This window comes from Chinchilla lanigera, unplaced genomic scaffold, assembly GCF_000276665.1.
Source record: "Chinchilla lanigera isolate Chin_1 unplaced genomic scaffold, ChiLan1.0 scaffold00009, whole genome shotgun sequence".
Lineage (NCBI taxonomy): Eukaryota > Metazoa > Chordata > Mammalia > Rodentia > Chinchillidae > Chinchilla > Chinchilla lanigera.
In genome coordinates, this window is record NW_004955410.1 from 11,781,396 (window position 1) to 11,804,932 (window position 23,537).

Below are 23,537 nucleotides of genomic sequence, written 5' to 3' on the forward strand. Positions count from 1 at the left end.
TCTCTCTACAGCAGCATTCAATAGTTACGACTAAAATGATATGACCCACCAAGTCTAAACTATTTGCTAAATGGCTCTTTGTAGAAAGTGTGCTAGTTCTTAAATTAGCTGTGTCCCAAGTTTCCCATGTGAGTGGCACTGCTCTGTAACAGCTAACGAGCTGAGAAGATAAATGTGACAACGCTGATTCTCAAAATTCTGAGTTAAGGGGTTACTGTACTGTCTGTTTGGAATAATGTAAATGATACTATGACTGAATTACTTAACACACGTTCTGATTACCCTTTAGTATGCTTTTGCTGTGGAGGAGACAGAGGAGTCTTTTTGAGAGAGACTCCTTATGGAAAGGGTTCCAGATTTGACTCAAATACTGTTAACTATCATCACCTGTGTGACATTTAAAAGGCAGAGGCAGAACTTCTCCTATTTCTATTGTTTTCCCTAACAAGTGTGGTCACAGGAGTAGATTTTTCTATATTAACTCTTAACAGTCTTTTATGTCTGACACTCGTAAGTGTCAAAATGTAGAATAGAGGGCATCCACTTACTGATCTGGATAGTATCAGATAACATATGGCTTTAAAGCTATCAACTGCACTGAAAAATAAACAAAACAGCAGGTAGTTTCATGACATGGAAGGAGCAATACCTGCCCAAACTGGCCCCATCCTACACACTAGAAGTAGTTTTCTTACTCTGAGTTTCCCATTGAATGGTGCTGCTCTACAACAGCTAACCAAAAAAAGGTAATCTCAGATTATGGTCTCTTTCTTCAGCCCTCCCAATAACATCCTACAATAAGTCTTTGCTTACTAATATTAGCAAAAGTAAATTCTGTTTTCTATAAGCAAACATTAACCCATACAAACATCCTAAGGTATGTGGTACCCATATGGAGTTTAGAAAATAGGTCTGGGATTCAGGCTAAAATCTGAACATTATCAGAAAGTGGGAATATAGGAGATAATTAATAAAAGGCACTTCGAGTAAAAAGATGCCAAAGAGATATGGAAAACACAAACACTACAGAAGTCAGCAGAGTTATCAAGAATAAGAAAGGAAGGAGACAAATAGAAAGAAAAAATAAAATATGAAAGATCTGGGGTTGGACAAACTAAGGGAGTACAAGAAGTTGAAATATTCACCAAAGTCAAAACTCTGAGAGAAAAAAAAAACAAAACAAAACAGGAAAACCCATCAAAAAATTTGAGAGAAGAAAAGAATATTTTGGGAAATTTAGAGGTCAATGATGACATAACTGAAAGTAGATGTATTGATGAAGACATGTTAGAAGCCAGAATGAACTAGGGACCACATGAGAAGTCAAGGAAAGGAGACAGAGCAGTCTACTCTTCCAAAGTGTAACTATGTGGAATAGAGACTAGAAAAGAGTTATGTAATAAAATATAGATGTAAACAATTCATATTGAAGATCCCTTGGTCTTTTTACATGGGAGGAAATTTAGTATCTTTATATGCTGCAAGTAGATGGGGAAAAGCTGAAGATTCAGATAAGCAAAGGAGCAAAGTACGAAAGCAGTACAAGGGCAGTGGAGAATGAGCCTGTAATAAAAAGGTAAATGATTTAATGGAGTTGCATTTTTGAGAATGAAGGTGATAGAAAATAGAAAAGACTAATGTTTCATGGCTTTGATTTTCTTTGTGAACTGTGAGATGCAATCATGTCATGTAAGGGAGAAGGAAGTAGACTGCACGTTTACAGTGAATACAGAAGATTTGAAATAACCATTTGTAAAATGAAAGAGGGAACTGGACATACTAAAAAGTAATGAGATTCCAGCTGCACTCAAGAATCATAAATTTTAATTATATCAATATTACAGTTGTCTGTTTTTTGTTTTCTTTCTAAACAGCATTGAACAGCTTAGGCATGGAAGCAAAAATACAGATAAACAGTCAAGGACCCACAGATGTCATTTTGTTGTGCAGGCTTAGCAGAAAAATAAGCAGAAAACAGGTTAAGGGTACCATCAAAAACAAATGTTTCCTGGTTCCGGACCTAGTGCCCAGAAACTTGTGGGCACTGTGCTCAGCTCTCTGGACTTTAGCGAGAAAATTGTCCCAGCAGTTTTGATATATACTTAAGTTTTAGAAACACTAGTTAGGAAAACATTTGAACATACAGATCTTAGATCAACTTAATATAGAAATAAACAGTAGAACCAAAGGAGAGAACAGGTGTATGGTTGACAGAACAGGAAACAATACAGTAGTAAAGACCACTGATTTAAGGCTGTATTCTACATAAACAAAATAATTATATTGTTTTAAAAGGAATATGAGAGGAAAAATAGGGGTCTAGAGTCAAAGAATAAAACACTAGAGATGTAGACCAAAATGCTAATAATAAGAGGGTGTACTAGACTCAAGTTTGGGCCAGTGAGTGTCAAACAACTATAAGTTTAATGTATGAGATTGTTCATCTACCTAGGTACTGATAACACAAGATGATGGATTTAAGATGGACAGAAGACAGTACTGCCTAAATCATGAATAAATACATAGGAAAGACAATGGTGTTAAGAAACAAAAGCCATCACAATAAGTAAAAGGGCAACACAGTTTATAGGAAGTCAATTTCCACTGTGAAACCCCAAAGAGGGTAAAATTTATACAGGCTACAAAGCCAAAACCAGTGGACACTCCATAAGAAGGCAATGGCCCTTAAATTGAGGGCAGAAAATATGAATAATAGAATTGTGTCTTTATCTTTTAAGGACCTAAAAAACTGTATCTCTTTAAACTGGATAAGCATTTATGTTTACAGAGTGATCTAAAGCTAAAACATAACTGACAAAGCAGATAAAATTGATCTCTAGTGTTAGAAGACAGGATAATGCCTATAAGGCCTATCTTTGGAGAAGAGAAAGAACAATAACTATGAGAGGGTAAGATTCTAAGACAGGTGGTAATATCCTATTTCTTGACTTGGGTTTTGATTTCACAGATACATTCTTACTGTCATATTTTGTTCTATGTGGACATTTGTGATTTGCTCACTTTTCAATATGTATACAATATTCAAGGTTAAAGGTTTATTTTTAAAATATAACCAATACTGTGCTATTTTTTTTTTTTTTTTTGTACCAGCAATTGAACTCAGGGCCTCATACTTGCCCAGCAGGCTCTATGTCATTGAGCTACATCCCCGGGCCCTTTTTAGATTACAATTATTTAGGAATTAGAAAATAAGTACCTAGATATTAAAGTACTGAACATTAATAACTATTTTTGTCCAATACAAATGAACAAAAAGACATTTCTGGTTAAGAAAACATGAAATATATGTAGAAAATATGAAATATATTTTTATGTAGAATATATTAATATTAATGACCACTTAGGTTTGATACAAATGAAAATATCTGGGTATAATGCAAACGTAGAACTCAGACTTAATTTTATCTGTTGGTTCTAATTCATTAATACCTTTGGGTTTCTTTTGTTTCAGAATATTAAGCACAGGAAAATGGTACCTTAGGAGAAATATCAATTCAAAAACAATTTTTCAATTATGGCACAGTGATTAAGGTACAAGGTGCTGGTGCTAGGCAGTGATTAAAGTTATGATTCAAAACATTTCATCTACTAGTTGTGTGCTATTTAACAAGTTACTTAAACTCTGTTTCATCACCTGTAAAACAGAAATAACAATAATAGCAATCTTACTGAGTCTTGGACAAAGCAGATATAATGCACAGGTATTGACTACCAATCTATCTACGTGTACATATCTTATAAAAATATATTTCATATTAGACATGTTAAGGATTATAAATCTTAGGTGTATTATAGATTTAAACACATAAAAATAGACTAAATAAAATTTCCTGTGCTTATATATGTTCTACTCTTCAATTTAATTTTTAGGCATAGTTCCACTGTGATAAAAATAACGACATAGCACCCTTCTGAATTAAAAGCCAAATGTCATCTGTAGCACAATATATTTTTATATTTAAAAAGTGATATTTTTATTACCTGAGTCTCTACACCCTGCTCCAGCAGCCTTTTAGCTTGATTTTCCACTTCAAGTCGAGCTCTTGCAATAAAAAGTAGATCATTTTCTATTACTTCTATTCCAGAAAGATCTATTCCTTGAGAAAGATAATCTATTAAAAAAGCACATACATATATTTAAATATTTCAATATCAAATAAATATCAAGGTATCAAAATGTATATAATTTCTTCAAAAGTATCCTAGATTTGCTGTTGGACATAGTTCCATTTCAATATCTGTATTTTAAAAACATTCCAAACATTTTCTACTATTAAAGTTTAATTTGTAACCAATTGTCCTAAATAAGATCAAGTTGGCTAGGCAAAGATAGAAATCATGATTATTTTAAAGTCAAAGCAGTGTCAACAGATTATATAAAATACCGTCAAAATGATTTTAATATAAATAAAATATCCTTAATATTTTCAGAAATGTCTCAGGTGGCTATCACAGGTTTAAAAGTTATTCTGTAACAGTAAAACACCTGAAAACAATGTTTACAATATGCAGAAAGGATTAGTAAATTATGAAAAACAGTAAAATTTTGGAAGTTTACATGATCAAGCAGATCTAATCGTTATACTGAAGGATATTTATGAGATTACTGAATGAAAAATATACAGAAGAATTGACCTGTTTATATGATTACATAAACAAATATGTATAGTAAAAATTACTAAATTGTGCTAATGTATTAACAGTTTTGTCTATATACTCAGGATTTTAATAATTTTAAATTTTTATGCTTATTCTTAGGCATACCTAAAGTAATTAAAACACTAGGAATAAAAGTCAAAGCTTAACTGAGCAATTTAGACACACTTCTACCATTCGTATTTTCTACTGTAAAAAGACAAATTCTTTCTAAAAAGTAAAATTTATTTAGATAGATGACTTCATTTTGCCAGTTAAAATATCAAATTAATTTTTCACTATATTTTCTTAATCAGCACTATTTTCTATCTTTGCTCTTATTGAACACAACCTCATCACTTACATATTATCAGAGTTTACTTAAATTGTTTTACAAAATACTACTAAGGTCAGACTAAATGAAAGCACTTAGTACCATTTGAACTATCCACTCAGCAGCACTCATATCTGCTGTTGAGGGCTATGTAGTCAGTTCAGTATGACAGGACATAAGAAAAAAATATAACTGCAGTTATTGCTAATCACACTTCAACCACGAGCATTTCCTCTTAAATGAGTAGTATATCCAAAAGGACTTCAGACATATTCCACTGGAAAGATCACTGAAAATGCCATTAAATCATCTGGGTTTAGATTTTGTCCTGAACTCACCAGATGATGATGATCAAGGGTTACAGCCTCTCAATATTTTTAATGTGTAAAATGCCAACAATTTATAATTCATGTCTTACATACTCCTTATACTATCATCAGAATAAAAGAAGTTACTAAATGCCAAACTATGTTGTATACCAATTTATTATGTAAACTTAGTGTGAATTGTGATTCTCAAAAAATAAGAAAAATCTCACTTTTTTCATTTAAAATTTTATTTTTCAGAGTATTTTAAGAAAAGAGTTTTATAGTCAAAGGACAGATCGTACTTCTGCTATGCTTTTCCCACTTCCTCATTGAAAGGGCAAAGATATAAAAATTTTATCTGGGAATTAAATTTAGCCAGTTAGAATAATGACTATTAAATAGCTTGTATTCTCTGGTTTCATTTTGAAAAACATAAAAAACGGAAATATGAAAAATGCCAAATTTTGAAATATGTTGACAATACCAACATTATAACTAGTAAACTTTAATTATATGTACCACACACTCAGAATTCCTAATCACTTAACACTAGTACCTACTGAATCTTTTCATGTACTCAAAATATGTATGAGAAAACTGAATTGATATATTTGGTTTTAATTATGTATCATACCCACCGTGCAGGCGCCCACCCGGGGAGGCCGCGCAGCTGGGGCGCGCGGGCACCCAGAAATGCAGGCAGCAGGCACCCGGGAAGCGGCACGGAGACGCGTGCTGGCCCTCGGGCTGGCCGCCGCTGCCGCGAAGTCGAGAACCGCCAGGCCACAGAGAAGCACCGACACAACAGGCCCGCCCGGAGACGTGCGTGAACCATCCCAACATGGAGAAACCTCTGAGAAAACATGCCACACGGCGGGTCGCTCTTGGCCCTGCCCTTGAGAGCCGGGGAGGCCCGGAGTCAGGGGAGGAGCAGCTGATGAAAAAGGACTCAGAGAACACAAGAGTACCGACGCCAGACGACTCAGAGGTCCAGCTGACTGGGGACGCGGGAGCCATTCGGGAGCCAGAAACCAGGAGGACCTTGCACAACACCCAGGGAGACCCCCTGGAGGTCTAAATGTATTTTCTTTTGAGAATATCTACAAAACTGTCACCTTCTATTATATAATATTCTATCATATATTAATTTTTCTCCAGTCTCTTCATTTTTAGATTTTTATAATTGCGTATTATGTGTCGATACCATTCTCAAAATAACGGTAAAATTATCTTTAAGAAGCTTCACAATTTCATTCTTCCATACATCCCTTCCTGATTAAGAAAAATCAGGCTAAAATCTGTCTTGTATAAAAGCAAACATCAACGTATAAAATTGGCTTGCAGAGCCAATCTAGAAGACTGATAAATAGGAATGTGGAAAGGAAATATGCCCAGTTAGAATCCATCAACAAAAAATTTTATCTTTAAAATTAAAATACACTATTGCAAAGATCAAGGCTTATCATAACAACTACATGTTAATTTGTTCTGGAGCATCAATCTTTTTTGTTAGCATTTCAGAAATTATATAAAGAACACAGTTGCTAGAGAACACTGAGCTAAATAAAAACCTTAAAATAGAAGATAACAATCATACAATAACACTAAACAACATGGAGTGGATAATGTAATGTTGTAAGAACTAAATTAACCAATCCAAAAATGAGATTTGAGCCTCCACTTAACAAAATCATGTCCCAGAAGTCAAGGAGTTTCACTTAAATCTAAATACTTCCCTTTTTAAAAAATTATTTTAAAGACACACACACATACACACACAAAATGTGTATGATGGCTCTCTAAAAGGAAAAAACTTATTTCACTAAGAAACCTCAGCAGTCACATAAAGCTAGAGAAAAATTAGAAGTCATCCAAAACTTCAAAAAGAACACTAAACTATACATACACATTTTGGTTTTCATTTCCTTATTCTACAAGTTAAAAAAGGTTTCATTTTTGTATTTGGTGTGTTTTAATAGTATTTAAGTAGATTTCTTCAATCTAATTGAACTGCAGGGAAAATATTTTTAGGAAAAAATTGTATGTATAATTGAAATTTGCTTCTAGTAATATGTAATTAAAAGCCCAATAAGATTATAAAGCAAATTTTTAAAAGTCCTGTTGATGTTTGCACAAAGGAAGAAATAAGGACTTACAGAGAATATAGAATGCAACAACATGGATTTAAAGTAGGTCAGATTTTAATATGTGATAACCTAAACATAACTAGACAAAGAGAAGTTTGTGTAAAGGACTCAAGATATGAAACCAGCTACCAAAAATTTTCTTAAGTCAATGCATGAAAACCCATTAAACTTTTCTTATAATCTTAAAATTTATGTAAAATGAAATAGTAAATATTCACCGAAACAACTTTCAAATCTTTAAAATACCTTTCTTTCTTTATTATACTATTGGAGATCAAACCAAGGGCCTTGCACATGTTCTATCACTGACATAGGTTCCCAGCCCTAAATTAATTAATTAATTTATTTCTCTGTTTCTCTTTCTTTCTTTCTTTGGTCGGGGCAAGGTCTTGCTATGTAGTCTGAAACTTACTATGTAGCCTAGACTAGCCTCGAGCTCATGGCTATCCTCCCGCTTCAGTCAAAGTATCTTTTAAGTAAAAGTTAATTCTTTCTCCATTTTACAGAAAACAAATAATCCTTTCATAGGCAGAATGAAAGAGTGCTGAACGAGGAATGATGGCATCTGTGCTTTAATTCTATTCAATTGTACTTAACATTTCTAGGACTCCACAAAGTTCAGACCAACCAAGCATGGTTGTACGCGTAAACATGATAACGTGCATGAAGTATGTTCTCTAAACTTTAAAAAAACTACACATAAGTAGGCTACTATTTTCATAATGGAATTTTACTTACTAATCCCTTTCCTTCTGAGAGAGGTAGAGAGAAAAAAAACCTTAAAGGACAAACTAACAAAATTTGTACTTTTCCAGTCAACCCTTAACTGATACTCCCACATAAACTCTGCACAGAATCGCCTCAGGCTTAAGTAAACTCCTCTGGCTGGATCTTTATATTTCAAGTCCAAAGTGCTTCTCAGGGCATGTTTGATCTTCCTTGTTCTTCAAAGCTTCAGGAAATTTTAGCATCAAAAGCCTGAATTCTTTTTTTCGCTCTCACTACAGGGAGAAGAAAAAAATCTTAACCATTAAAAAAGAAGACAATTTTCCTTTCCTAAATCCTACTACCTAAGAAGTATATCGTGCTTCAGCTAGCACAGGAAACTGCTGAGGGCCAACAGGGAGGAGACTGCATTGTCCATCTGCTCCTCTGGGCACCTTTTCCCTTTTCCCTGACTTTCTAAGCATGATGCTGACAGGACAATATAGTTTAGAATCATGGGTTTATAAAAACATGAATCTCCTTTTTTCCCTACAGAAAGACATCTCAGGTGCTGTATTTCGTACATTCTTTCCAATCACTACCTCACCAGAAATTGTAGTCAGTGTCCTTCCTTCAGTACACTAGATAAAATCAGCAAAAACAGAGGGGAAAAAAAGGAACATTATCATAAACCAAAGGCATCTGACACAAAGAATTCCACTCAAAAGCAGAACACAAATTTTGCTCACTGACACACAAAACATTAATCAAGACAGACCATCCATGTCCTGGATAATAAAACAAAGTTTTAATTTAAAATTTAATTTTAATTTTTAAATTTAATTTTAATTTTAAATTTAATTTTGATTTTGTTTTGATGAGACAGGGTCTCTTTATGTAGCCCAGGTTGCCCTTAAACTTGCAGTCCTCCTGTTTCAGCCTACCCATGTTGGGATTACAGGCATATACCACCATGCCCTACCACAAAAAAAAAACTTCTATTGAGTTTAAAAGAATTGAAACAACAGAGTGTTTTCTTTCATCATACTAGATCAAAAAAGGAAATTGTCCAAACTTTTAAAAAGCAAGCAACACATTTATAAGTAATCAACGGATCACAAAAGACCTTTAAAAGAATTTTTTAAAAATACTGAACTTAATAAAATTAAAACATCAAAATCTTTGGGATGTAACTAGAGCAACAATTACAATTAATAATGTGATTGTAGAGAAAAATTGTACGATTACAAAAAAGGTTGTAAGTAATTCAAGAACCTACCTCAAAAAACTAGAAAAAAAGTAAAATAAGCCCATATAACCAGAATAGAACTAAGAAAGATAAGGAAATCAATGAACCAAAACAGGAAAATGGAAAAAAATCAAGCTGAAAGGGTTTTTTTTGTTTGTTTTGTTTTTTTTGGTAAAGCATCAACAAAATTGATACATCCCTGGAGTAAGACCTACAAAGAAAGAAAAAAGGAAGATAAACTATCATTATTAGCAATAAATGTGCCATTGTAGGTTTCACAGACAGTAAAATGATAACAGAATAAAATGAATACCTGAACAACATGGAAGAAACCACCAGAATTCATATAAGATCATCTATATAGATCTGTAATCATTGAAGAAATAAGTTTGTGCTTTAAAAATTTTCATTGAGAATAACAAATGTATAGGCCTATATATTTTCACTTTTGAAAAAGAAGCCCATCTATAAAACAAGAGAAGCAGAAACACTTTCTAAAAAGTACAAAAGGGGAGGGGGTTCACATAACATTATCCCTCTAAAGATAGACACAAAAATCTTCAAAATACTAGTGAATCTGATTTCCCTGGTAGAAAAGTTAGTTAAGTATTAGAAAAAAATAATAAGAGCAATCACCCTAATGAGCATAGATGCAAAAATCATCAACAAGGTATTAGCAAACGGAATCTTGCAAAATATAAAAATAACAATACATCATGCTGAAGGTGAGGATCTTTTGGAATGCTATGAAAACACAGAAGGCAGTAATTTAAAGGTGTTTACAAATACCTTCTAAAACAGTAAGTAAAAAGTTTATAACAAGAGATAAAACAGAGACACAAAAATACTCTTTAATACGTAGAAAAAGAAAAAAGAGAAAAGCATAACCAAATGATACAGATAGAAAAATTCTAGAAAATGCAAGCTAAAATTAGGTCAGTGGTTCCCTAGGGATGGGAGGGATTTCAGAAAAAGGTGGCAGGGAAATCTCACTTGGATACTTTTGGGGATGAATATGTTTCTCTTGATTGTATGGGAGGTTTGTTTCTCAGACACAGAAGTATGTCAAAATTTATCAAACTGTACATTTTTAAAACTGAGGTTACTATGGATCAATTATGCCTCAGTTTTTTTTTTTTTAGGAAAAAATTCTGCAACAGAAACACATCAAAAAGAGCCTCAGCCTTATTCAACAATTAAAAAAAAAACTCATTTTCCCTCTTTCACTATCATTCTGAAAAGTCTTCAAGAAGGACGTGCATTACTTTGATTTTTTCGTTCAGACAGCCACTGAAATGACTACGAGGTGCTGCCCAGACATACGCAGACATAACAGACAACAGTCCTACACTTACACTAGAGCTTCGTCAACAAACAGAAAAGACAATTATAAAAAAGGCAGCCATCTTATTCAAAAAGTTGCTCAATAAATTTATACATTAAAAGATTTATTAACAAAAAGCTAAAAAGAATGATATAATTCTTTTTTAAATTTAATTTTTTTTAGACACAGTCTCTTATGTTGCCCAGAGTCTCCTAGCTCTAAGTGAAACTCCTGCCTCAGACTCATAGGTCCTGTTTTGGATATTTAAAATGCATCATAATTTTTAGGAGAAGTACTATAGTAAAATAACCTGGTTCATTTTGAGTTTAATTCAGTATTTCCTTCATCATAACACCTATTAATATATGCAGAGTCAGTGTTCACTAAGCAATTAGTGTTCTGCAGCATGTAGACCTGAGAGAAGCACTCCCTCCAGTTTCTGTGACTATCTTAATCATTTCCTCCTCACTAGGACAAAACACCCTGACACTGACAACTTAAAGGAGGAGAGGTTTACTATGGCTCACATTTTCAGTCCCTAGTCAAATGGCTCCAAAGTTGAAAGGCATGGTGGAAGGGTCTGGTTTACTTCCCAAAGGCCCCACCTCCAAAAACATCACAAATTGAGGGTATTAGGGACACAAACATTCAATCCATGGCTGTGCTTTTGTTACAACAGTCCCACAGTGCAGCTGTGTTTCAACTACATGGTGCACTCTTAGCTATTTAACATCACTTCTGATTCTCTGGCATGCTAAAACTTTATTCTCTTCACATATGTAGATCTTCTAGTAAATCCTTTCTACTTAAACTAGTTGTACAGTATTAGATTTAGGTGGCCTCAACTAGGAACCCTGAATGATGCACCTATAAGGCAATGTTAGAAAATGGAGTTGTGGAGAAAGCTTAAGTACCTATAGAAACTGGCTCTGGTCACAGTCTCAGAAAACATCTGAGTGATTTTTAAGTACTACTTGTTACATGGATTTTAAACTTTGTGCTCTGGCAGTGAAGGTTCTCTCTTATAGGCCTAACCACAAAAATTAATTTCTCTGGTCTTAAAGTAGTATGTGTTTGTTTATTTTAACTGTAAATGTACTATTCTGACCAAAATGGCCTCTCTCCAACAGAAAAATTTACATACCTAGACCATCCAAGAGTGTGGGTGATAGGTAATGAGGAAAGGTAACTAGAGAGAAGTAGCTGAGATTTGGCTTTTCCTACACATCAAAACTGACAATGGCCCACTGATGACTGCTTCCCTCTCTTGCCTTACATTGCTTTCCACAAAATTCACTAAAATTAACTCCTTAAACACTACATTTACAATTATTTCACAACTAGAAAGCACAATAAACTTTAAACCAAATTTTGTTCTAAAAAAAAAAAAAGTATTGAAGTCTTAACCCCATTACCAATAATGTAATTTTATTTGAAAATAGGGTATTTCCACATAATTCAGGTAAAATGAGGTCATAGTGGATTAGGATAGGTTTGAACCCAATGATCAGTATCTTTATAAAATCAGAGAAATCTGGATATGCAGAGTGAGGACATATAAAGACACAGGCACTGACTAAGAAAAAGAGCATATGAAGAAAGAGATAAAGGTGGAATTATTCATTTAAAAATCAAGAATACGAAAGACTGCACAATCACAAAAAGTTTTAAGAGCAAAGGAAAGATTCCTTCTCCCAGAGTGTTCAAACTGAGCACAGCCCGACCCTACACCTTAATTTCAGACCTTTCACCTTTAGAACTGAATGAGAGTAAGTTTCTGCTGTTTTAAGGCACTCAGTTTGTGGCAATGAGTAAACGAGCTGTAGGAAACTAAAACATCTCTGATATATTCGCATTTATACTTTCCATCTTCAATCAACCCTCAACTGGGCTGAAGCTATAGAACAAATGAGATAACTCAGAATTAAAGTCAATGAAAGTTTCACATGCAGAGCATCTTCAGGATGAGCCATTTAATCTTCTACACAACATTCACGGGCACAATACCAGTGAGTTCCCATATTCTCTTAGCTTAAGAACTCGTGAGCTACTCAACAGAATTTTCACAATGAATGAATATGCTTGTAAAAAGAAATAGAACAAAAAATACTAGCTTGACACACAGGCATCAGATATTTTGCTAAACAAAATGAAGGTCACCATATCAGTTGCAGCATTAAATGTGTCTGTTATTAAAAAAAATGCAAGGAGGCAGGGATATAGCTCAGCGGCACAGCACCTGCCTGGCAAGTGTGAGGTTGTGAGTTCAATTCCTGGTACCACAAAAAAGAAATTTCAAGAATTCACGCATGACAAATCAACTGTATAGTGAAAAGCACTCAACAATAAAATATTACTAAGAGTGCCATTCAAAATTTGACCTAAAATACTTTGTCCCAAACTGTGGAATATTTTTAAGATGCAACCATATTTTAATCTTTCAAAAGAATTAAACTGTGATCTTGGAAGAGCTCAGGTAACAATATAAATGCAACCGCTCAAAGTGAGTGGAATATTATTCTATGTTTTTATTTATTCTAGGTGATATAAAGTGGTACATTTTTATTTGCATTTCCCTAATGACTAGGGATACCAACCATTTTTTCACATACTTACTGGCTGCTTTTGTGGGAATTGTCCATTAAAGCCTACTTTTTATCTGGATTATTTGCCATTTTTGAGCTGTAAGAGTTCCTCATATATTTTACATATAAGTACCTATGTCAGATGTATAATTGACAAATATCTCTTCCTATTTTGTGACCTGTCTTTTCACACTGAAGATGGCATGCAAACATTTGATGCACAAAAGGTCTTTGATGTACAAACAAAACGTTTTAGTTTTCATGAAATACAATTTATTTTTTCTTTTGTCATTTATCTTTTAAAAGCAAGTTTACAAAAACTTATTTTAATGCTTTCTTCTAGGAATATGGTTTTAGATCTCAGGTCTATGATACATGCTGAGTTCCTTTTTTGTAAGCTTGATACATATTCCTTCTTTTCAATGTGGATACCACTTGTCCTAGCACCAACTATTGAAAAGACTACTGATTACCAGCTGAACTGTCTTCATAACCCTTGTTAAAAATTAACTGATGGTAAATATGAGGGTTTACTTCTGAATTCTCAATTCCATTCAAGTATATATACTTATTAGATATATATATTAGAGTATCAGTGAAAGACTGTTATAATTATTATAGCTCCATAGTAAGTTTTGAAATCAGTAAGTATAATCCCTCCAGTTTTGTTTGATCAATTTATCTGGCTATTATATTTCAAATGTTTTTAGCTGTTCTGGGTTGTTTTTATCTCAATATGAATTCTGCCTGACAATTTCTGCAAACACTACCAGTTTGTATTCCGATAGGGACTGCATTGAATCTACAGATCAGTTTGGAGAATGTTGCCATCTGTGGTAAGCAGAACAAAGGCAGCTGAAGATATCCACATACTAATCCTCAGAGCTTGTGAAATGCTACCAACGTGGTTGAAAACAGTACAGATGTGATGAAGGCCCCTGAAATAGGGAGGTTACTCTGGAGTATCTGGGTTGGCCCTACTGAAATCACGAGCATCCTTACAAGATGGAGTCAGCAGGCCATTTGACTCATAGAAGGAAGCAACGTGAGAACACAAGTGAGAGGGCAAATGGTGAAATGATGCAGGGCCAAGAGCTGAGGAATGAGGACTGCCTCCGAGACAACAGAAAGGCAAGGAAACAGATTTCGCCCTCCAGCCTCTGGAAGGAACCAACCCTTCTGACATTCTGATTACAGTGCTTTAAAACTGATTTCAGTTTAACCTCCAAAACCACTAAAAAATAAATTTGTATTGTTGTAAGGCACAAAATTGTGATGATTTGTTATAGCCACCACAGTAAACTGACACACCTAACACAACCTAATGTTTTTGCACAATATACATATGCCAAAATTTAATAAAAAAAGAAATATCTCTAAATATAATCAAACATTTCTATGTCCTTTTCTCAATAATGGATAGAAGAGGCAGTTAGAAAATCAGTACATGTATCTATAGAGACATAACCCAAACCTGGAAAAATTTCTATGATTGGAAATTAGGCTGTGAGTAGAAGAGTGCTTAGCCGTACTATACAACTATCCTTTCAAGTTTTCTCTAGTTTGATATCCTTTTTTAAAAAAAGAAAAAATTATCAATACATACATACCATAATACACAAACATAAAATGTATAAAACACAATATATAAAAGATAAATATTTTTCATCTGAACACCATCAAACTTGATTATCTTAACATCAAGGTAGTTTTACCAGAAAAATCTTACCATTTCCCACACTGATATTTAAGTGAAGGTCACTCTCCAAACATAGAGTCTGAAGAACTGTTATTTTGGACAGGAATTTTGTGGGCTTCAAAAAAAATTAATTTAAAAAATGTCACAAAAGAAGCAAGAATGGTAGTCTGTTTTACCTATTAAGTTTCAACACTGTATCATTTTGCCAATATTATTTTGTCTATACCCCTACTTCATTTATTTGTTTTAAAGTAAGTACTGAATTTTAAAGTAAGCTTCAGACATCTTGTTACTTTGCTCATACTTCAGCATAATTATTAAATCTTAAACACAGAAAGAATTATCAAGGAGAATATGTCAAGTGAAAAGACCACACAGTACTGTATAAATGACTGCTTTATAATAAACTGAAGTTGAAAAATTAAACACAAAGAATTTTGACAAAATACTGGTAAGTTAAAATAAAATTCAAGCTGAAAATTTATCATATGCTGGAAAACATTTTAGTAATTCAAGTCTAACTGACAAACATACATACATAAAAATTTACAAGACAGAGTCACCTAATCCTCTAAGGACATAGTTTTTGGATACTGAAATAAGCATGTGACATGAGAATGGGCCAGAAAGCAAAGGCAATAGTTTCAGTGTATGCACCTCACTTAACTAGGAAATACCAACAATGAAAGGTACTAAAAAGGTCTCACAAGAAAAGCTGTCTCTCAGTGAAAGTTAACAGCCTTTTGTACTTAAATTTGAAGAAAAAATGGGATTCTAAAGTCATGTTATATTTATAGTACATACATTTGATCATACTCTTAAAAAAATAAGAATGCATCTTTTTTTCGGTAAAAATTTTACCAAAAAAAGCCTTTCTATTTTTTCTATTTAGTATAGTACTGGAAGTTCTAGGCAGGAAAAAAAAAAAAAAAAAATTCAGGCAAGAACAAGAAATAAAAAAGGCATCCAAATGGAAAAGGAAGAAGTAAAATTATCTCTGTTCACAGATGACATGATCTTATACAAAAACAGTCTTACAGATTCTAAGTATACACACAAAAAATAGCAAAATTATAGGATACAAAATCAACACACAAACATTAATTGTAATTCTATATAATAAAAACAACTCAAAATGAACATCAAGAAAATAATTCCACTTACAATAGCATCAAAAAGAATAAGACACCTGGGAATAAAGTTAGTCAAAGAAACAAAAGACTTGTACTCTGACCACTATAAAATGTGGCCAAAAGAAATTAAAATAACACTAATAAATGGAAAGCAATCTCCTGCTCACAGACTGAAAGACTTAATATTGTTGAAATGTATATAACAATATACACATGTATATAATGTCAAAGTTCTACAGATTTAACACAGTTACTGTAGAAGTCCCAATAGAATTTTTTGCAGAAATGGGAAAAGCAATCCTAAAATTCACATGGAGACTCAAGGGACCCTGAATAAACAGTTAACTTGAAAAGACACCAAGTTGGAGGTCTTATACTTCTTGAATTCAAGAAATATTTCAAAGCTATAATAACCAAACTTGTGTGGTACTGGCATAAAGACAGATGTTTATGCCAGGAGACAGAAGAGAAAATCCAAAAATATATAAACCTTTGTCAAACGGCTTTTTGTCAAGGATGCAAAGAAATGGTGCTAGGAAAACTGAGTATTCACATGCAAAAGAATGAAATCGTGTTCTTACACCAATATACAAAACTTAACCCAAAATGTATTGAAGACCTAACCATGCAGGCTAAAGCTATAAAACTCTTAAAAGAAAATATAACAAAAGAACTTTGTGGCATTAAATCTGACAATGATATTTCTTATATGACACCAAAAGCATATGCAACAAGAGAAAAAAAAAAACTGTACTACATCAAAATTTAAATATTTGTATCTCAAACAACACAATCAATGGAGTAAAAAGGCAACTTACAGAAGATACTATTTGCAAATCATGTGCCTGGTAAAGAATTAGGATATATTAAAAAAAAATAAGGTAACTAACAGCAACAATATAAAACTTGATTTAAAAATGGGCAAATGACTTGAACAGACATTTCTGCAAGGAACAAAGGTATCCAAAAGCACAAGAAAAGATATTCAACATCCCTAATCATTAGACAAGTGCAAATGTAAACCACAGTGAGGTATTACTTCACACCCACTAGAATGATAACTTCTAAAAAAAGTAGTAATAATGCCTACGGTAACGATGTAAAGAAATTGGAACCCTTGTATACTATTCGTGGAAATGTAAAATGTCATAATTGTCATGGAAAACAGTGCAGATATTCCAAAAATAAAATTTTAAGGGGGTAGGGTGTAGGTCAGTGGTAAATTACGTGTTTAGCATATGTGAGATCTTTGCTTCAATTACCTGCATCATAAAAATAAAAAAGAAGAAACAATATCATATCATTTGGAAGCATACATCCAAAAACTCTGAAAACAGGATCTCCAAGAAATATCTGCACATCCATGTTCACTGAAACATTATTCACAATATCCAAGAGGTAGAATTAACATAAATGTCCACTGACAGATAAATGCAAAAAGAAAACGTGGCATATAAACACAATGGAATATTAGCCTTTAAAGAGAACAAAATACTGTCAAAAGCTACAATACAGATGAACCTCGAGGGCATTACGGTCTGTGAAATGGCAGCCACAAAAAGAAGAACACTATATATGATTCCATTACCTAGCTATGTTCATTAGGTTTCCATCACGGTCACAAAATATAGGATAGAACCAACCTGAAAGGAGAAAATGGTTATGTTGGCTCTTCACTTCAAGGTTTTGCTTGATGGTCACTTGGTCCTGTTGCTTTGGGCTGTAGCAGCACAGAACACCATGGTGAGTGAGCATGGCAGCAGAGTCTGCTAGCCTATTGGCAATTAGGAAGTGAAAGAAGCCCCACCTCCTAGAAATGCCACCACCTCCAAGTAGTGCCATAGCTCCTGACCAAGCCTATAGCTTACAGAACTTTGAGGATGCTTAAGATCCAAACTGTAACCCAAACAACAGTGAAACTCTTAGAGATAGAAAGTAGGAGGCTGGTTGCCAGGGGCTAGGAGTAGGGACAAATGAGGGCTTGTTCAATGGGTACAAAATTTTATAAGATGAAAGAGTTCTAGACAACATGAATGTAGTCAACAGTACTATTAAGCTGTACACTTAAATGGTTAAGATAGTAAATTGTATGTGCTTCTTGCAACAATAAAAATGGGAAAGTGTTGGTGGAATTCTCATACATTGGTGGTAGGAATAAAATGTGCAGCCTCTGTGGAAACTAGTATGACAGTTTCTTACAACAGTATGATGGTTTCTTGAAAGAGTAAACATAGAATTACCATACGGTCCACCAATTTTGCTTCTATAGATGTACACCAAAATATTTTAAGTAGAAGCTTGAATGGGTAATTGTAAAACCATGCTCATACTACCATAATTGACAATATCCCTGAGGTAGGATAAGTAAATCAATAAAGTGATGAAGAAAATGTAATACTATTTTATACTACTATAAAATGTAATGCAAGAAAATGTAATACTAATATGATGAAGAAAATGTATACCTACAATGGAATATTATTTGGCCCTTAAAAGAAAGGACATGGACAGAAGGCTGAAGCAGGAGGATCACCCTGAGTTGAAGACCAGTTGAAACCATGTAGCAAGAGCCTGTCTCAAAAAACCCAAAATTAATTAATTAATTTAAAAAGGAAGGAAATGCTGGCATATGTTACAAGTGGGTGATCCTTGAAGACATTACAGCAAATGAAATAAGCTGGTCACAAAAGGACAAATACATGATTCCCATTATCTGTGATACCCGAAATCATAGACACAGAAGGTAGTTCATGCCAGCAACCAAAAGAAGATGAAATGCACAAAAAGTGTTTAATGGGTACAGAGTTTCAGCCTGGTAAAGCTGAAAAAGATCCAGAGACAGATGATGGTGATGCTTACACGGCCACAAGTACCTAATTACTAGAATCATACACTTAAAATTGTTTAAAGTGACAAATTTTGTTACATATATTTTATCACAGAACTTTCCTCTATTTTGTTTTTGTTGTTATTGTTTTCTTTTACTGGGGAGTAAAGCCAGAGCCTCCACACTGAGCTACATTCACTGTTTTTGTATTTTTTATTTTGAGATGAGGTCTCAGTAAGTTGCTAAACTGCCCGTGCTGGGTTCAAACTTGCGATATTCTTGCCCTAGTTTTCCAGAGTCCTGGGATTACTAGACATGCACTACCCCACCTGGAAAGAACTCTCTATTTTAAATGTAGAACTAGTTTTAAATTTTATTGATCAAGTTTTTTCCGTTAATTTTTGCTTGTAACTAGATAAAACTAAAACTGATTTAAAGGAGGGTGGGAGGAGATCTCAAAGCAATAGATAACTGAAGTACAGCTGGCCTGAGGGTGCTCAGCAAATGTCTTTAAGACTCAGGGTTTAATAATTAAAGCACACAACATGATGTATTTATAGTGCATAAACTCATTACTTTTAAATGTCTTTTCGAGAAAAGAATGTTCATTTTGAGTAATATTTGCATTGATAAAAAGAAGACATTCCAATGACATTATTTGAGGTCAAATACCAACTATTACCCAAAAATTAGACACATGTTAAGAACCAGAGATCTGAGCTCACCTTCTTCATTTTTATGCCATAAATTTTTCGACAATGTATTTCTGAGTTGTTCCTCTGGGGATCATATGAATCTCAAAAAGAAATATCTGTGAAGTTTTATAAAATGTGAATGTTTTACAGGAATCCAAGGTATTAAACTGGAAATTTGATTAGAAGAACATAGGACTACTTTCCTACTTTACTTCACCAAGTCCCCTCTCCTCTATATACTCCATTCCAAAAAAGATGAATAGTCAGCCCCACTGTGTTCTGCTTGTCATTAATCTACTATATTTGGACAGCACAGTCCTAATGTCACTTCTTTTAGAAAATAAGCTGAAATCCATTATCTTGGCATCTTAAATAAAAGATCAGTAATTTTCATTCTTGCTTATGTGATATTATCTGAAAATACAAAATACTGGTGCCTAAAAGAGAATTAAATATGTCTTCCCCTTTTACTGAGCAATTACTGAAAGTTGCTTTATGACTAGTGCTCTTTTAGTTCCACTTAAAAAATGAGAAACTGTGATGGTTCAATTTAACTGTCAACTTGATTGGCTTGGGAGCTGCCTGGAGTATTAGTTATGCACACTTCTGGGTATGTCTGGGTATAGCATGGAGGTGTGATTCATGGTCCTGGTCCCTTCCTAGATCCTCTCTGGCACTATTTTCAGCTCTGATTCTCAGCCATCAAGAACTAAGCAGTTTGACTCTACCACATCCATTTGCCATGATGTTCCTTGGAGTCAGCCAACCATGGACTGAATTCTCTGAAACCATGACCCAAATAAACTTTTCTTCCTTTAAGTTGCAAGTGTCAGTTATTTTGTTCAGCAATACGAAAGCTAACTAATACAAAGACTATGAGTTTTACTATTTATTTGATTTGTGTGTTTTAGTTATTTCTAGTATTTTAATAACATTTTAGTATGCATTTCAGTATGTATTTCAAACTATAATAGAATCAAATATTCCTTGTGGCAGTGGAAAGTCTTTCTTTGTCATCCTAGTGGTATACAAAGTATTTTTTCACACAGTTGCTGCAAGTTGTCAAAAAAACAGTATTCACTTTCCCTTTCTTCATTATTAAACTTAAATTTTGTTCAAGTTAACCAGGTAAAACTTCTTTTATGATTAACATGTCCATTGGACACAGTTAATTTACTAGAGGTGGTCAATTAGATATATGTGCCAATCTATCAAAAATGCGTGAGGAAATGTTACTTCTTCAAGTACTAAACATCTCTTTTTCTTGCATTTCTTTTTTCTATCTGGAAATTACATTGGAGGCTTGAAGATGAAGCAATCTTATTGAGGCCCCATAGATGAAAATAAGAACAGTGTAGTAGAAAAAGAGAAAAAAACTTTTCGTTTCCTGACACAATTTCTGAGCACATATATGGCTTCTGGATTATTATATGGAAAAAGATGAGTCTGTTATATTTAAACCACTGGATAGCAGTATACATTATTTGCAGCCAAACAAAATGCTTGTACATGGTATTTACAAATCAGTAATTATAACCTATGATTTAAGTGCTTGAAAAGAAAAACCTACGAGAGGGACTATATATTAGAAAGTCAGAAAGAAGCTTTATGAAGGAAGTACATGCACACCTCTTGTTTCAGCAAAAACCTGGCTCTCTTCCTGCAACCTCTCAAGTGATGTATGTTTTCTCCTTGATTCTTTCTGCTATTTAGCCTGGAGGTTATGTATTTGTCCTGCTTTACTGTCTACTGATACTTCCAGACCATTCTCCTTCCATCCTTCCTAAGAACCCAGGCTAAGACTCACGCCATCAAACTATACTCTTTTTTTACCACTCCCTAAACTCTTTCTTGTCCCCTATGGATCATCACTACTCAAGGCTAGAGTTCTATGCCGTTCAAGGCCATGATCATACCTTAAAGATATTCTTGGGTTGGGATGGCAATGATGTGGACAGAACCCATGGCCTCATACAGCAAGCACACTAGGCAAGACACTTTATCACTGAGCTACACCCGCTGGCCCAAGGATATTCTTCCAGAATTGTGTCCTTCTCTTTCCTGCATCATGAATTTTCCCCTTCTCTACTAAGTCATTCCCATCAGCATATGACCATGATGAAATTTCTCCACTTTGAAAAAAAAACCAAAACTTTGGACTTCATATCCTTTTCCAGTCAATAATAGATTATTTGCTGTGGTTCAGAGCAAAATTCCTCCGATAAGTTATCTACATTCTAGCTACAATATTTCTCCTCCTACGCTCTTTAAGCTACTAAAAATAGTCATGCATTCCTAACATCACCAAAAAGCTTTTTTCTAAACATGTTACTTTTTGTTGCCATTTTAACATATAATTTTTACTAAAAAATTCTAACTTTGTAGTGGTTAGAAAACCATTTTATAAGTTGATTTTATTTCCATCAATTTAATTAAATTCTAATTATTATATTCATATACACACATATGTAATCATATGATTATATCTATCAAGTATATTTGTTACGATTAATTACAATGAGATTTTGCTCTGTTATATAAATCCTTTTGTGTTTTCTAAGTAGACTATCATATCATATGCAAATAAAGACGCTTTATTTCTTTCTTTTCAATTTTTCCACTATTTTTTCATCCTACTAACCTGCGTAAGATCTCTGGTATACTATTTAGTAAAAGTAGTAGTAGTAAATATGATACTTGGTGGGTTTTTTGATACTTGTTTTATAGATATCCACAGGTTAAGAACAGCTGCAATTATATTTTTTTTTATTTACCCATAAAACTACTCTTCACTTAGTATTCTCCAGGCCATATCATTTTTAATAAAAGATGTCAAATATATCAAATACTTTACCTCTATACAGATGTTTTTGCCTTTTAAACTGTCAGTGTAATTAATCAATTATTCTTCTCTTGAATTAAATTTATATCCTCAAATAAACCCGACTCTTTTTCAATGTTTTATCTTTTTAAAGCATTGCCAGATACCGGACTTCTGCATTCTGCATTCACAACAAAAAACATGCTTTTCAAGATTTGTATCTGAAGGCTACAGTTTTCTGGGTCCTTAAATTCATATATGCACAAGTAGCTCATCTGTGACAGACAGGAACCTTTTCCTTGGCTTATTCAGAAAGTGGAAGCTTATCATGGTGAGGTCAGAAGAAATGCCATTCTAAACTCTTTAGTAAATCATGACAGTCATACAAATTCAAACTTGTGAGGTACTTCTTTCAAGGGAGAACAGACTGTACTTTACCAAGAATTAAAAAACTGAGCACAAGGAAGAAAAAATGCTATGCTAAATGGTGTTCCAATACTGGAACATATGAAGATTGGGGGAGGAGAAAGAAAGCCTAGCTCTGGACAGGTGAATGGCAAAGCTGGGACACAAAGGACTAGGAGACCAGGAGGAGGACCTGCGCTTTTCCTGGAGAGCAACTCAGCTTCTAGGATCATTATCATCCACACACTGTAGACTCTGAGCTTATACCCTCAGCCTCAATACCCTCTGTGAATCTTGTAACTCATATCATCTCTTAAGTACCTAAAAGGCATCTCAAATTTAGGATGTTCAGAATGAATAGTTACATTCTCCATCAACTGCTCTTCACCACAGTATTCTCCGTATCAGTAAATATATGAATTATCCAGTGTCCCATAAAACATTCTCATAATGTCGTTGAGAACAGAAACTTGGCTTTTATAACACTACTGCTTAGAGCAATATCTAGGACAAAGAAGTAGTTAGATACATAATCTAATCCTAAACTCTTCAGCAGAAATCAGTAAAATAATTTCCGGCAGCTACCAGACAGTCTATGTTTTTGTTGTTCTTTCTGTTAAAAGAAGCTCAGAAAGTGCTATAGTATAAT

At 33.8% G+C, this 23,537-nt stretch overlaps 1 protein-coding gene across 1 annotated transcript in view; it reads right to left on the bottom strand.

The window, feature by feature from the left end:
• The window catches only part of Cog5 (component of oligomeric golgi complex 5), a gene marked incomplete in the record, with an annotated part of 269,280 nt that overhangs the window by 129,809 nt on the left and 115,934 nt on the right, over positions 1–23,537 (bottom strand). The window contains 1 exon segment of the mRNA XM_013510538.1: positions 4,003–4,133. Within this exon segment, the coding sequence (XP_013365992.1) occupies positions 4,003–4,133 (131 nt within the window).